At 43.9% G+C, this 14,312-nt stretch overlaps 1 protein-coding gene across 1 annotated transcript in view; it reads right to left on the bottom strand.

The window, feature by feature from the left end:
* LOC146203107 (uncharacterized) overlaps positions 1-14,312 on the bottom strand; it is a 239,886-nt gene that overhangs the window by 87,938 nt on the left and 137,636 nt on the right. The window contains exons 31-34 of the mRNA XM_084588528.1: positions 13,783-13,989; positions 9,587-9,715; positions 7,033-7,133; positions 231-306 (exon numbers count right to left, since the gene is read on the bottom strand). Coding sequence (XP_084444654.1) covers positions 231-306; positions 7,033-7,133; positions 9,587-9,715; positions 13,783-13,989 — 513 coding nt within the window. The remainder of the gene's footprint in view (positions 1-230; positions 307-7,032; positions 7,134-9,586; positions 9,716-13,782; positions 13,990-14,312) is intronic.

Here is a 14,312-nt window from a genome sequence, read left to right as displayed (position 1 = left end):
TTGTAAATAAATTTAAACTCTGAGCCATGACCTATATTATGGTTAAAGAGAAGCCTCCCATATCCTGCCTAGAATCATGTGCAAGAATGACTTTAGTGTCCCTTTAAATGTTTTTCTCATTTCACTGGTTAAAATACTGCAGGACTACTTAACCAAAAAAGAAGACATTAAATAGCTCAAGCTTCTTAGAAAAGCAAGCCATTATAAGTGATGATGACAAGCTCACTTACCCTTAGCCTCAGAACCAGTGTGCTTCTCGTGGACCGATCCAGTCTCGCTACTCGTCTCCTCCGCCGACTCGGCCTCCTTGCACAGAGTGTGAAAGACATGACCCCTCATGAGGCCGCCCGCCATGTGCCCATACCCATCTGAGGAGAGGCCCACTAAACCACACCACAGGTTGGGAACAAGGGCCTCATAATTCTCACTACACAAGTTCCAGGATGATAATGAAAGTGATAAAAAATACCTTAACAAAAGCTTTGGCAGCCAGTATTAAGAGATCTAAATCAAGCTTATTACTAGCAGTGGCTGGAATGAAATCAAAGCCAGAAAATTGAACACCGACTGTTCCAGGAGGCCAACACATGTTTAACAGGTACACTTAGAGCATCAGTAGGGATACAGTTGAGCCCAGATATATCGAACTCGGATATATCGAATTATCGCTTACATCAAACTATCCAATTATCCCCTTGAAAACCCTGTGCCAAAGCACAACAGTGTTGCTCGCGTCCATCGAACTCCCTTTAACGAAACATCTGATGCATCACGCTACACGTCTTGCCTTTGCAAGGGGTGCTTCTCCTAACAGTACTTCCGCAGCATTAACTTTGCACTCGTGGTGCTGGGAGCATCCTAGAGCCCCTGCTGGCAACGCTGATGTTGCAAAACTGCATGACGAGGTGAGCGCTAAGACCGCTTCAATGTGGCCTTCGATATAGCGTGCTTGTTTTCAATGAGACACTGCTGTCATGCAGACAAGTTGGCATGCGACGCATCTGTCATCGTGCGGCAGCCTAGCTGACCGAAGGCTTCTCTCGTGTGGCCTGCTTCGCTGTTCAGCTTTATCCAATTTCATTTATGTTAATATTGCGTTTCCAGTTTGTCAGTAACAGAATTAGACCTCGTATGATTGAAGGTGGCTTTTCCTCAAGGCATCATTTGCTGTAGCTGTGATGCGAGTACCAACTCCAATGGCACCGAGCAGCATGAGCTCCGATGCTCCAATCTGGCCCATGGAGCGGTACGGGACGGTGCGCCCAATGCGACCCCATTTTGTACACTTGATGCGAAGAGCAACTTGACGCACGGGTGCATGTGCAGCAACCGTAGGTTCCAGCACTCATGGAGTGCAGGGTGCTGCCAGTACGCAAGCACACTTCTGAATTAGAGAAACTAATTCGGTGGCATGTTTTATATATCAAGCTATTTCGCAATCCCCTTCGAATCCGATATATCTGGGTTCGACTGCACTGCGAAAGCCTTTGACTGGCCTCACATCCTCAATATTCTTCACCATTTGGCTATACAATGATTCAGGTACCTAAGCGTTGAATTCCTTAAAGGGTCCTCAGAAAATGATGTGTGCACTATACTGACCTTGGGCTAGTAATTAAACACTTTATTTGCAAGCACCACTTTCGACCCAAACGTTCTGTCTTCCCTACAAAAACTTTCGAGCAGTTTCGTACTCGAACTAATTACCGAGTACTGCACTGATATCAGAGAAATAAATTCTCCTCAAGAGGGCTCACCAGCTCCCAGGCAACTCAGATTTGAACTTTATGTGTCCATCGATAGCAACGGTTACACACCATCAAGAGGGGGCAAATTCTAATTCCCCACCAGGTATGCAAATCGTATCGTGACACAAAAGTGTTAGTTCTTCCACAAAGTACGACTGCCAATGCTAGCGCAACTTCCCACTCAGTTCAATGTGAGACGGTCAACTGGACATCGTCAGCAGCTGCGTTTTTAAGAACGCGACAGGTGGATTTAGAATAGGGTTGGCACAAATGGGGGCCACGAAGAACAGCTGGCCACACCCTTTCAGAGTCAGCGTCTTGTGCACGTGCACTAGTGGTTTGTTAATGAAGACAATGTGCTAGGAAGACGCGTCGCACTAACCTGCTAGGCCAGGTCAAAAAGGTATGTTGTGCACAATACCTGATACTACCTGTGCACAATACAAACGGCACTTCTTTTAACCTATTAAAAGCAATGGACTGTGGGAGAAATATGGCTTACCAAGATATTTTGTTCGGCGAGTTGGTACTTATTCATTATTGATATAAACAGCGCGAACACGAAAACAAGGGACAAGAAACAAGAAAGCCACAGTACATGCGCTGACTCACAACTAAGCCTAAGCCGTTTACTCCAAGGCCCAGAAAAACAAACATGAAGAAAACGAAACAGTCACGTGAAAAAAACCCCTGGGTTCACCTGCTGCATAAAAATTACTTTAAAAAATCACTTAAAAAAGACACCTCTTTGCTTGAAAGAGCAAGAGACGTCTTGCTGATGCACTTATTGTCCCTTGTTTTCTTGTTTGCGCTGTTTATATCAATAATGGACTGTGGGAGAATAGTTATATTATCGACGCACAAAAAGAAAAAAAAAAACGTTTTCTACAGCAGCCTCTGAAAGAAAACAGCTAAAAATAATGCTAGTGAAGAAGCCACACAACAAGCCCATTCCGAATATGTTCTCGAGCACCTGTAAAAATTGAGACACACTTCACGCAAGCCCATACGTCTTATCCAAGACCGTACGTGTTTTTATGCCAAGGCCAACAATGCTCATGTGCACTAAGGTGGTGACCTGAGAAAACATTCTGCTTTGCAAAGAAACTATCTAGTGCATCCTTCTCGCTTTGTTCCTTCCCTCAAAAAGCTATAGCACAGCGTAAACGTTTTCACTAGCCGAAGGATGGCTCTCAGGCATCCCACTTTTGCCTAATGCAGAAAAAAAAGGAAATAAAGGACCACAGAGAAAGAACGAAAAGGAAATATGACAAAAGGAAGAGCTACAATGCTGAAAACACCTGTGTGTCCAAGTAGTTGCTTTCATGTTTCGTTCAATGTTTAACCATTGCATAAGTGCTTTGTTAATGTAAATGAACTTCGTAACATGTGTCACTCTAATGCAATCAAATTAATATTTTATGTAGAAATATTAGGTAAGAAATTAAACTGAACGAAAAATAACGAAAGAAAACGGGAGGAAATGCTGCAGATAAAATTTCGAGAGTTTGCTTTGACGAAAAAGAGCAACATAATTAAAAATATGATTTCCCTCAACATTTACCTCTGCTTTGTTGTAAAATGAAAGTTTAGGCAAAAAATCTACTCACAACATTTCGTCTCTCCACTTAAATATAGAACACTGCCACACATGCCATGAAAATCCAACCAAATCTGAGCATAGCTAGAGCTTCCGAAAGTGCACAACTACCTATTCTCTATGAGCACTCATACTGGTCAGCCCTCTCAAGGCTAAGAAACTGGCCCATTTGTGCTAAAAAATCAAAATTGGCGGGAATTACTAGCCTGCTACCAGATTTGGTACAAGCAGTTCCCTGGAGATTCCACGAATAAAATTGGTAAGCTGTAATCAGCAAGACCTCGTGAAATACTTCAAATATTCTCTCATAATCTGTGATAGTGCTTTCTGTGAAAAGACAACCCAAGTACACACAATAGGCAGAATGCGAAAAAAGGTAGGAAGATGTCCCCCTCAAAAAGATAAGTTTATTATCACCTGCACAACTATAATATGAATTTATTAAAAATCACACCTCCACTGCTTGCAGAGCATCGTAATTTTCATGTTTTTGTTTTTTTTTCAGGATAATAAAAAAAGTTGACTCTTCAAAAAATGCAAACAAGACGAGTATTCAGAAACCAGGTGCTCTCTGTTCCTCTGCCCTTCTCTTGTTTGCGCTGTTTCAAGAATGAAATGCCACCAACTCAGTCAAGCTCCTGCACTTGCAAAAAAGCCTACGAGGCATTAGAAAATACTCACCAGCCCATGTGAACACAACCGCGCTACTCTGTAATGTGCTCTGACTAGACACCTCCTGGCTTTGCATGATAGTAAAGACAAGACCATCTCGGTGAATACCATAACCTTCAACTTAGCTCATATTATATAATGAAGATATGTGAAACACATCAAGTGTGAACTCCCGTGAGCTGCTTATGCTTTCGTAAACCATCACACATAGAAGTATGGGATCCCTGTAGTAAGCCTATAAACTCAATATTGATTTCAATGGATGGCTTGGAAGTACCATTAGGCCAGGAGATGGGTAGTGCCAAAATATAGAATAGCTAGTGTAACACAGCATGTACAAGACAAGAAACCGGACTGGCCCCAAACTCTCTTTGGAAACGTACACACAATTGTGCCCTCATGCTCATGTGGTTCGTTTGACAATCAAAACCCTGCCTTAGATCCCATGCAAGGCGATAAGTGGCTTATTCTCTCATTGCCTTTCTTGCTAGTGCATAAACACCTTGGCAAGTTCCCATGCCACAACTCTTAGTTTCATTTACGGAGGAAGATAGACCGGAGCGCCGACTCCACTTTTGGGAAGGGCGAAAATTTGTTACATCGGAGAAAGCTTGGTGGCGGATCCAATAGATGGAGCTAGGATTTGTCACCGACGCTGTTAAAGCGTGCCGCCGCCGAGCCACCGCTCCGGCGGTTCCATGCTGCCGCTGCGTCTGTCGTCTGCTTCTTGTCGCTGCACTTGCGTATCGCCTAAGTATTGCCTGCATCGCCACAGGAATATATCCCTTGGAATCGCGTTATCTGCATCTTAAAGTTGCATTGTGGTGTCGTCTGTTGCCTGCTTCATCGCTGGCATATATCTTCGCGCTGCGCTCGCCTGTTTCATACAGTTCACCTGCCGCATTTCGCTCACTCCTTCCTAAATGCGAAGATCACAATGCAGACAGCGCGTTTCACGTCTGTTTTTTTCTCTGGCATTCTGTGGATGGAAGCGTTGTGAGTATTATGATACGAAAAACGGTATGTGATGTGAAGTTCACATAGTTCACCAAGTCTGTTTACATAGGTGAACAGTGGATGAAGTGGAGGATTCTGGATTAATTTTGGCCACCTAGGGCTCTTGAGTTGCACTGACATCGCACATAATCTGCGTGTTTGTTAAGTTCCCGCAACTCAATGCTGTAGATGCCCCATCGGTGGCAGAAGGATAGTTCACCGCAGAGCGAATAACTTGGTATGGCTGTAAATGACTAAAAGTAAGTCTTGCAACATAAGAGTGAACAGTTTTTCGGACATGTAGCCAAGGCCATGTAAACACACACTGGGCCAAAGTGCTTTAATGCAGATCCATCGCTGAAGGCTGCTGTGAATATTTTAGAAGTTTATTTCAAAAAAAGAAAAAAAAACAGCAAGTAGCTAGGACACTCTAATAGACTAATACTATTGTTTTTGCCCTACAAGCACCATTTCATGTTTTCCCCTGATGTTGAGTGCACAACAGCTTTGCGTTCTTGATTTTGGTGAAATTGGGAATTGCGCCCTTGATAAGGTGAGGCCCGTTTTTCTTCATCAAGTAATAGATTTCCTTTATGGCTGGTGTAGTATTTTAGGGAAAGAAATTCCTCCTTGAAATTCCGCGCACACACCGTGTGCTTTTCAGTTAATTCTCGGAACATATGGGGAATGTTCGCTCCTCACACAGCTCGAAAAACTTGAAATCAGATGGTAGCCGAAACAAGGGGACTTTTTCGTTTCCTTCGCCGTACCCTGAATTACAGCCAATGACAAAACACTTCATCGCCTACCCTACCATTCACATATAAAACAGATCAGTGCCCAGTAGGCGCTTATCCCACGTTTGCCATGCTGTGTGCCGTATTGTCCGCATACTGGTGATCTCGCAGCGTGGTTTGTCGTCTGCATGCCCCTGTAGACTCATTCTCAAGGGAATATGCAGACAACAAAATAAAATCGACAGTGGCGGAGCTTTATCTTGAAGTTTTATCTTAAAAATGATGCAGGTTGGCGTACGCGCAATGATGACAACGATTTCATTTGTGCGTTTTCCGGCTAGTATACGATGTGCAAAGCTACCACGGCTGCTCTCCACCCATTGTACGCGACGCTCGCGCGGTCGCCCGGATCGAGCTCGGGGGCATTTTGTTTCGCTTCACTGTCGAGAGGCAGCACACCAATTAGTCTCTTTCTGCAAGGAGGATAGGGAGAGGAGGAAAACGTGACCAAAGCCGCGTCTGCGAGGAAAGGGGAGCGGAGGAAGAGAGTACAGTCCGAAGCTAAGCGTCGGACGCCGGCTCAGCGTTCGTGTAGCGAAATCGGCATACACCGAATGCATTGCAGCGAGCCAGAGTCAGCACTCCTGTCTTATCTTACTCCGTGGTTTCACCTCAAAATCCTTTCACAGCATTGCACAGGTAGATAGGGCCCTGCTTTGTTCTTGTTCAAGCTGCAGTTTCCCTGATATGGTTATCGATACAACAGCCCCTTTGTCCAATATACACATTCCAGAAAGTTACCAGGAGCAGGCAGTAAAGCTGCAGGTAGTAAATGTCGAGCACAACTATAGTTACATTATGTACTAATACAAATGCACCATACATGGCACTCTATGGCAGCGATGTCACAGAGGTAGTGGGCATCTAAAGTGTTCCGAACAGTCGGTAATGCAACCGTGGCTGGTAATCAGAATACAGACAGAGGCCTGCCCCAGCCAAGCAGTTTTTGGGATCCTGGCAGTAATATTCTGGACTAGAGAAATCATGGTCCAGCAATTGCAAATATGAACTAAAAAACATAGTTACGTGGGTCTTTCCATTAAACTGTGCACACCCCATGGTAGTATAAAAGTGCTACACCATCAAATACTCACATCTGGATTATACTGTACAAAGCATTTAAAGGAGAAGATAACATTTGCCAATATTTTTTTTTTTTTCTTTTCTGCTGCACGTGGACATGAAGGCTGCAAACGATCAAAACATGCATGTAGCTAACCTTCATGAGGTCCTGCTCGTCGTAAGAGACGTCCAAGGAAGCATCCCTCTTCAGCGACGTGTCTTTGGGAGTTCCCAGTTCCTCACGGAAAGTGTCGAACCCTAGGCAAAAAGGAAAGTGCATGTTGGCAACTGCTAAACTAAAGTGGACCAAACACTGCATTTTAAGCGTCCAATTTTCTTCTCATGCGCAACCAATAGCTGGCTGTTTAACGCGCTTGATTTTTCAACAATGTTGTCACAAATACTATAGAAAACTTTTAGTAAGAATTTTCTAATCAGTGCATGACAATCCTTATGTGTCCCTATGCCGGAAGTCGTGATCAGCAAGCACAATGGCAAGTGCCCATCAGAAAAAGTGATGCACTAGAAACTACTACAAATCTCACCACCAGACAGCAATTGGGCATTTTTAACATAGAGTAGCATGCAATTCAGTTTTACTCTCAGAGCTGCTACAGAATGGGAATGTACATCTCGTCGACAAACGTTTTAGTGAACCATGGTTACCATTTCAGCTAAGAAATTGAAAACAGTGCCGAAAGCTAGAAGTACATCATTGGCAGTACGACGGAAGCGTTACTTTCTAGCGAAGGGTGCACTGACGAAAGCGTACAATACAGTAGAATCTCGTTAACTCAACCCACATTAATTCGGAAATCCGGACAATTTGGACCAGGGTCGCGGTCCCGGCTGATGCCCATGTAACTAAGTCTATAGCATCAGACACACGCTTATTAATTTCAATGTTGGGCAGGCTCGCTCTGGTTAATTCGGACATGGAATCGTGTCAAGGTACAACCTGTGCAGCCAGCGATCACGGATATAGACCTCCCAAATCTTAATAGCATGGAACAGTGCTGTGCGCACATGAGTGCACGTTATCACAGACGCGACGAAGAACGCAAGTTCCGCACTATCGAAACACAACTCAGTCATATAGTTTTGGGGAAAGTATACTGAACAAATATCAAAGAATATTGAGAAAGCACCACAACTGCACTCTTAAGACATGATTACACTAGTACAGACACATAATTCAGGTTAGTTTTGAGTGGATGGCTGTATTTTTTACGTTTTCTGAGCGGCTGCCGGGTCAGAGGCAGTGCGTTCCAGACTGTGAGCCAGCGGGTGTGACATCACAACTACACTCAGCAACGTCATGGCCCCGCGATCTCGCCACCTCCGCACCTAAAGTTGGTTGACCGGCTACACGCAGCGTCGGTTCCCCCACGTCGCGCCGTGCACAATGCTGCGAAGTGTGGAATGCTGCAAACGAGTGAGTTCAACGGGGGGACGCGTACAGAGGGCACGTATTGCGGACAATTGTTTGCACGCTGGGAGGGATTGATGAATTGTGCGCAGGAACACGAGCAGCAAAAAAAAGACAAAAAAAGCACGTCCATCCCTGCTCCTTGTGAGTGCCACGGGGGAAAGAAAAAATGAACAGCTGCGACCTGCCGCGATAGGGGTAGTTGTGACATGATATCCGGTTTTGTCGGAGCTTTCTCAGGAGCCTGCTAGGTGCGACGATTTGAGAAATATTCATTAAAATACTTACTTTCCGCTCATTTCTGTTCATGAAGTGAATTGTTTTGGTCACTCCCATTGTGATAGCTACCATCTGCACTGGAAATCTTGGCGGCAATTTTTTATTCAGTATACCTTTGACTTCACGCCATCCTGCAGCTGCGATTGGGCGTGCTTCAGCCAGTCACGCTGTTGTGGACGCTGCTTGGCGCGTTGCTGCTCTTTTATTTTTATTTTGGGATGACAGCCCCCTGTTCTAGCGCCTACGCATATATCCCTTCCATGCATCTGCAAGCTGCTTCCGGTACGCTGAAACTGCGCCTGCACGCTGGTCACATGCAGTTTCACCGCGATGCTTTCCTGCATTGATTGTGTAGTGAAGCATCTTTAAAATGAGATGGGAACGTTAGTGAAGAGACACCACTGCTACTTCATCGCATTGCGAAAAGGGGAGCGGAGACGATTTGGAGCACTTTTTCTACGTTTCCAACAGTGTGCACAGAGTCAAGCATTGGATGAAACCGAGAAGAAACCATTGTTCTCACTTCAGTTTCATATCAAATGTAGATAACCATCATACAGGTGTTCAATAAATAAAATTATCGTGATATGAGCGGGTTTCGGCAGTTTTTCCACGCCCACTCGATAATTCGAACTTTTGGTTAATTCGAACATTTGTTTTGGTCTCTTCCAGACCCAAATTAATGACAGTTCATTGTATAATAAAACATGACTAGCACTCCTGAAAGAAGAAAGCACTGTGTTCTTAAGGAAATCGTCCATTTTAACCACGATGTGGTCATGTGGTGACCTAAACCAATAATAGCAGGGCTTCACAGCAAGACGGCACTTCAGCTTCCCTTGTGCGATTTTAAATGCCAAATTGAAATTATAAATGCTCATTTCTTGGATATTGAAGGCCTCAATCTATACAATATGAGGCTAGGCCTCTTCATTTTCGTCATAATAGCATGACACATTTTGGTCAGTCTTTGATCCCTTTAATGCTTCCTTTTCAAACTTACCGGACTGGTCGAGGTGAACTTTGGCAACAGCTTTTTCGACATCATCAGTCACAAGCTCTACGTTGAACATGCACTTGTTGACAATATCTTCTCGGTTGATCATACGCAGGCCCTTCTCCAGGTTGTTTCCTATAGTGTTACAAAGAGACAATCACACATATGTTCAAATCAACATCAACATAATTTTCCCATCAGCCTAAAAATTACTACATTTCAGAAAAACGTGTTTTATAATTTCCAGTTAGCAGAGAATGTAGTTACAGCAAAATTTACAAAATTTTCAACCACTGTTTACTCAAATTGATGCCTAATCTTAATTTAAAATTACACCTGGCTTTAGCAAACATGTTCAAAAATTTCTGAAAATGGGGAGTTTTAAACAGAGAGACAACTTAAAATGCTCTCAGTAGTGGCAAGACGTAATTTACTGCAAAAGCTCTTCTAATTACCGTAGTTACTCGCATAATGCTACATCTCGCGTAATGCTCGCACCCCCAACATTGGGCGTCAAAAATTGGAATTTTTTTTTTTCCTCGCATAATCATTGCACCACCAATATTACCACCGCGAGAGTCATCTGCATGGATCGATGGAATATAGGAGCGTCCCCTTTGAAACAGGGTGGTAGCAGTTGCTATCATGCTCATTTTTTCCCCCTATATCTTAATTATTGTTTTAGATTGGTCAACTATACCATCATTCTATTTATTAAATTTTTGTTTCTACATAAGTAACATTATGTCACTTTTCTGCTTTTAAGCCACCAATCTTCCAAATCGTTTTTTGCTAGCTTCCACCGCAGGTTCATTCACCCGGCCACTGGTATCTCAAACCCCAGAGCTTCAGAAAGAGTGACTGCGCCTGCATCGACTTCAGGATGGATACCATTACATTCGAGTATAATATGGTCAATTGTTTCAGTGGAGTTACCACATACTGCACATGTGTCATCTTCATCGTTAAATTTCTTTTTGTAGCTGCGTGTTCTAAGGCACCCTGATCTAGCTTCAAAAAGTAGGGCACTGCCTTTTGAGTCATCAAAGAAAGCTTCCTTCCTGATCTGCCTTTTCCACTTTTGGTATAGTTTCACACTCTGTTTCTTTTCCATCGAATTTTCTTTTCCGTCGTCTGTTAGTAGCAACAAGTGCCATCTTTGGAGCGCTACTGAACCTAGCTGGCCTCGTTGTGTGCACACGCTACCAAGCAGCGATAGCGTTCTCGGGCATATCATAATCTATGGTTATGCTCGTCTTTCCATTTTTTTTTTTTTTTTTTTTTTTAAACCTCCATGATGCTCGTAGTCGTCGCCACGAGGTGTCCGCATCTCGTTGTCATTGTTCCTTCGTTCCGTTCCGTTACTTGCTTTTCTCCACCGTCTACCGTGTTCTTGGTGCCGCATCGCGGTGGGGCGGTACGCAAGTTATACAGCTGCTTTTAAGCTGAAAGCTTTAGAGTACAGGCTACAGCATAGCAACCGCGCTGCCAGCAGGCACTTCGGCATCAATGAGTTCTGCATAGTGCGCTACTGGAGAGAGCAATTGCAGTGTCGATACGGAGTCGGATCAAGTCTCTGATCAAGAATAGAACTGCATGGTCTGATGTGAGCATTATACCACGAAACGCGGGGAGTGATGATGAGGCTGTGTGCAGTAAATAAAGTGCTTTAGCAATTTGTGCTTCTGGCGACCCTGTACTTTTATAACACGGGTAAGTTCTACTTGAAAGTAATCTTTTGGTTATATTTATAATAGCTGACCTAAGAATCCTGATTCGCACCTATTTAAATGTGCTTTTAGCACTCCAAAACATTTACTCGAAAATTTTGCCTGTGTAATTATCACACCCCCAATACTAACATCAATTTTCAGCTAAAAAAAGTGCGAGCATTATGCGAGTAAATACGGTAATTGCAAACTAACTGAAAGTCAGTAATGAACTTTTTTTGTCAACACAGTGGGGTTGTTAGTGTTGTTAGTGTCAATGAGTGGTTCGAAGCTGGGGATAAGACAATGCCACATCAGCTTTCGAATAAAGAAAAACTCATTTTTTGCAAGCCCTAGAGAGCGAGAAAATGTGGCACTTTTTCCATACAAAACCAAGACTAAGTGCATTCGGCGCACAGGACGCTCGTTGAAAACGGCACATCCACTGGTGCCCAGGACTATGGCGCCTAATTCAAACTGCCTGCTCTATAGTCGCGTGTCATGCGCTTTCTCTTTTCCTCCATTGCTCTCAAAAATAACAACTACAATATTGGCAACAAGTGTTATTTTTATTGCAACAAGTGGCAAAGAAATAGAACATACACGACATTGCACAATAGCACACGCCATCCAATTTAGTAACTTTACTCACTGTCGCATGTCATCGGTGGATGTCACGTTTCCACCAAGCTTTCTGCATAAGTAATGTGCCCTGTTTCGGTCCTGTGCAAAAATAAGGGCCATTTGTGCTGCAGCACTTTAGAAAATTACTTTTACTGGTATTTCAAAAACTGGTATGGCACTGCCTGGTCCAAAGCTTCAAACTTCCCACTGGTACTAACTGTCCAACTGTGAAAATGAAGAAAGTTTGTTTGTAAGCTTTAGTTCATTACCTGTGTGTAACTAGAAAAGTTATCACGGTAAATTATGTCTGCCGTGGCTGAGAGCTCTTTACTGAAAATATTTCTTCTCTATTTCGATCTCCCCATTTCAGGAATCTTTTAAGTGTTCAGTGAAACTCTAAATTAAAAAAAAAAAAAAAAGGGACTTCAACCCACTAAAATGACGCAACTACTAATTCTAATACCAATATCTGGTATGTGGCATATGATGCCTAAAGCTGCACGAGCTACGAGACGTATCACAGTGAAGGGCACTGGATTAATCTGCAGTTCTTTTGAATGCGCGCCGACATCGCACAACACAGGTGTATTTTGCATCTCACCATCATCACAATGCAACAGCCCCAGCCAGGATTCGTCCTGTAACCCTGGACTTAAGGATGAATGCCATAGACAGGGCTATCATAGTACTAGTTTGAGAGAATAATTTCACACACCTTGACCATGCAGAGCAACTGCTGAATTTTCCAGCAGAACAAATTCAGCAAGAAATACAGTCGCCGACCAATTTTTCGGACCTTCAAGGGGACCAAAACGCGTCCAGAAAACCAGGCAGTCCGAAAAATCGAATTCATCCTAAAAACATCAGTTTAATTACCGAGTGGCTTAAAAAACTGGTTATAATCTGTTTCTGTGGAAAGAGAGTGGCGTTCAAACAAAGAGATATCGGACACCAGTAAACTGGTACGGGCGGAGCCTCGCTGCTCCGTGACTGTACATCAGCAACTTTGTTTTCTCCCACCTTAAAAAAAAAAAAAGTAGCGGAGGTGGCCCTGGTGGCTGTCTGCACAGGGGAAGTCGAAGTGGTCAGCTGCATGCGTTGGTTTCAAAAAAAAAAGAAAAAAGAAAAACCGATGCTGTTTCTCTCAGGGGCTCCAGCAACAGTCTGGAGTTGGAACTCAAAGCTCCCTTGAAGGTTGTGTTTAGTTGAGACACCTGGTGTATTGCAAAATGAGGTAAAACCAGCATCTGTTGTCAGTTTGCTTTGGGTGCTTTTTTATAAACTAGCGTTTAGTTGCCGTGGCTATATGTCACGGCAGCTAAACGCAAGTCACGTTGCACTAACTGGCCCGTCCCCTGTGGGCCAGAGCTCCGTCGTTCCCCCTCCCTCCCACTTGGTCAGATGCCGGCATGTAACGGCTCCTGCAGCAAGTTGCAACTTGCAGGAGTGTGCAGGTAGCAGTGCCTGCTATCGAGAATATGGAGGGTATGCAGTATGCATGCCACGTGGGTTTGAGGTTGAGGGAAAACAAAACGGCGGAAATGTTGTGGCAATTTTTTGTAGCTTTTGACCTGCAATCGAGCAAAAAAGTCCAGAAAATCAAACGAGAAAAGTTTCCAATGTCCGAAATTTTGGTCAGTGTTATATATCGACTCTACGGAGCGCGCGACGGTGCCATGGCAGAGTCCGAATAACCAGGCAGGTCTGGAAAATCGGGCATCAAAAAAAAAAAAATGGCCGGCGACTGTACTCAATGCGCTTTTTCCACCAGTAGTCGAAAGAGAAGGTACAACCGCACCTAACAAACAGACCCTTAAAACAAGGCTATCGAACGTACCAAACCTATCTTCAGCTAAGCAAAGGGCTTACCTGTGGCACGGCCCCCAGCCCTTTTCATCCAGAGCCGAAGCATGAGCAGCGCCTGCTGAGCCAGGTCACTTGGACACTCTGTGCGAATGGATGCCACATCTTGCTCTGGCACATCCAGCTGCGCTGCCAGTGCGGGCCAGTCCGATCCCAGCTCTCGTGCAATGTCAGAGAGCCTCAGGTCTGCACGGTGGATCAGCTCGGGCTTGGCTGCAGCAAGTGAATGTGCCACGTAACTTAGGTCAGCGCACTTTCCTCACCCCTGACATAACATCCACTGTGGTTACACTGTGTTTCAAAATTATTTTCAACTCTCACAAAGCATTCTCGCCAAGAAAAATTTGAAGAACTACAAGACTTAACCCTTTCTTTTCCCACGACTACTTGCCGAAAAAATAAAATACACTAGTACACTAGACGACACATCACCCTCAAGTTTTGTTGAAAGCATTTTATGTACATACTTTTCATGCAAGCAACCTGCCACAAATTGCACTTTTCAATATGCAAACATTAATATAACCACATATTCC

Source organism: Amblyomma maculatum, chromosome 1 (assembly GCF_055883805.1).
Source record: "Amblyomma maculatum isolate TAMU_Amacu chromosome 1, ASM5588380v1, whole genome shotgun sequence".
NCBI lineage: Eukaryota > Metazoa > Arthropoda > Arachnida > Ixodida > Ixodidae > Amblyomma > Amblyomma maculatum.
The sequence above is the reverse complement of the archived record's forward strand: the minus strand, read 5'-3'. Positions and strand labels throughout refer to the sequence as shown.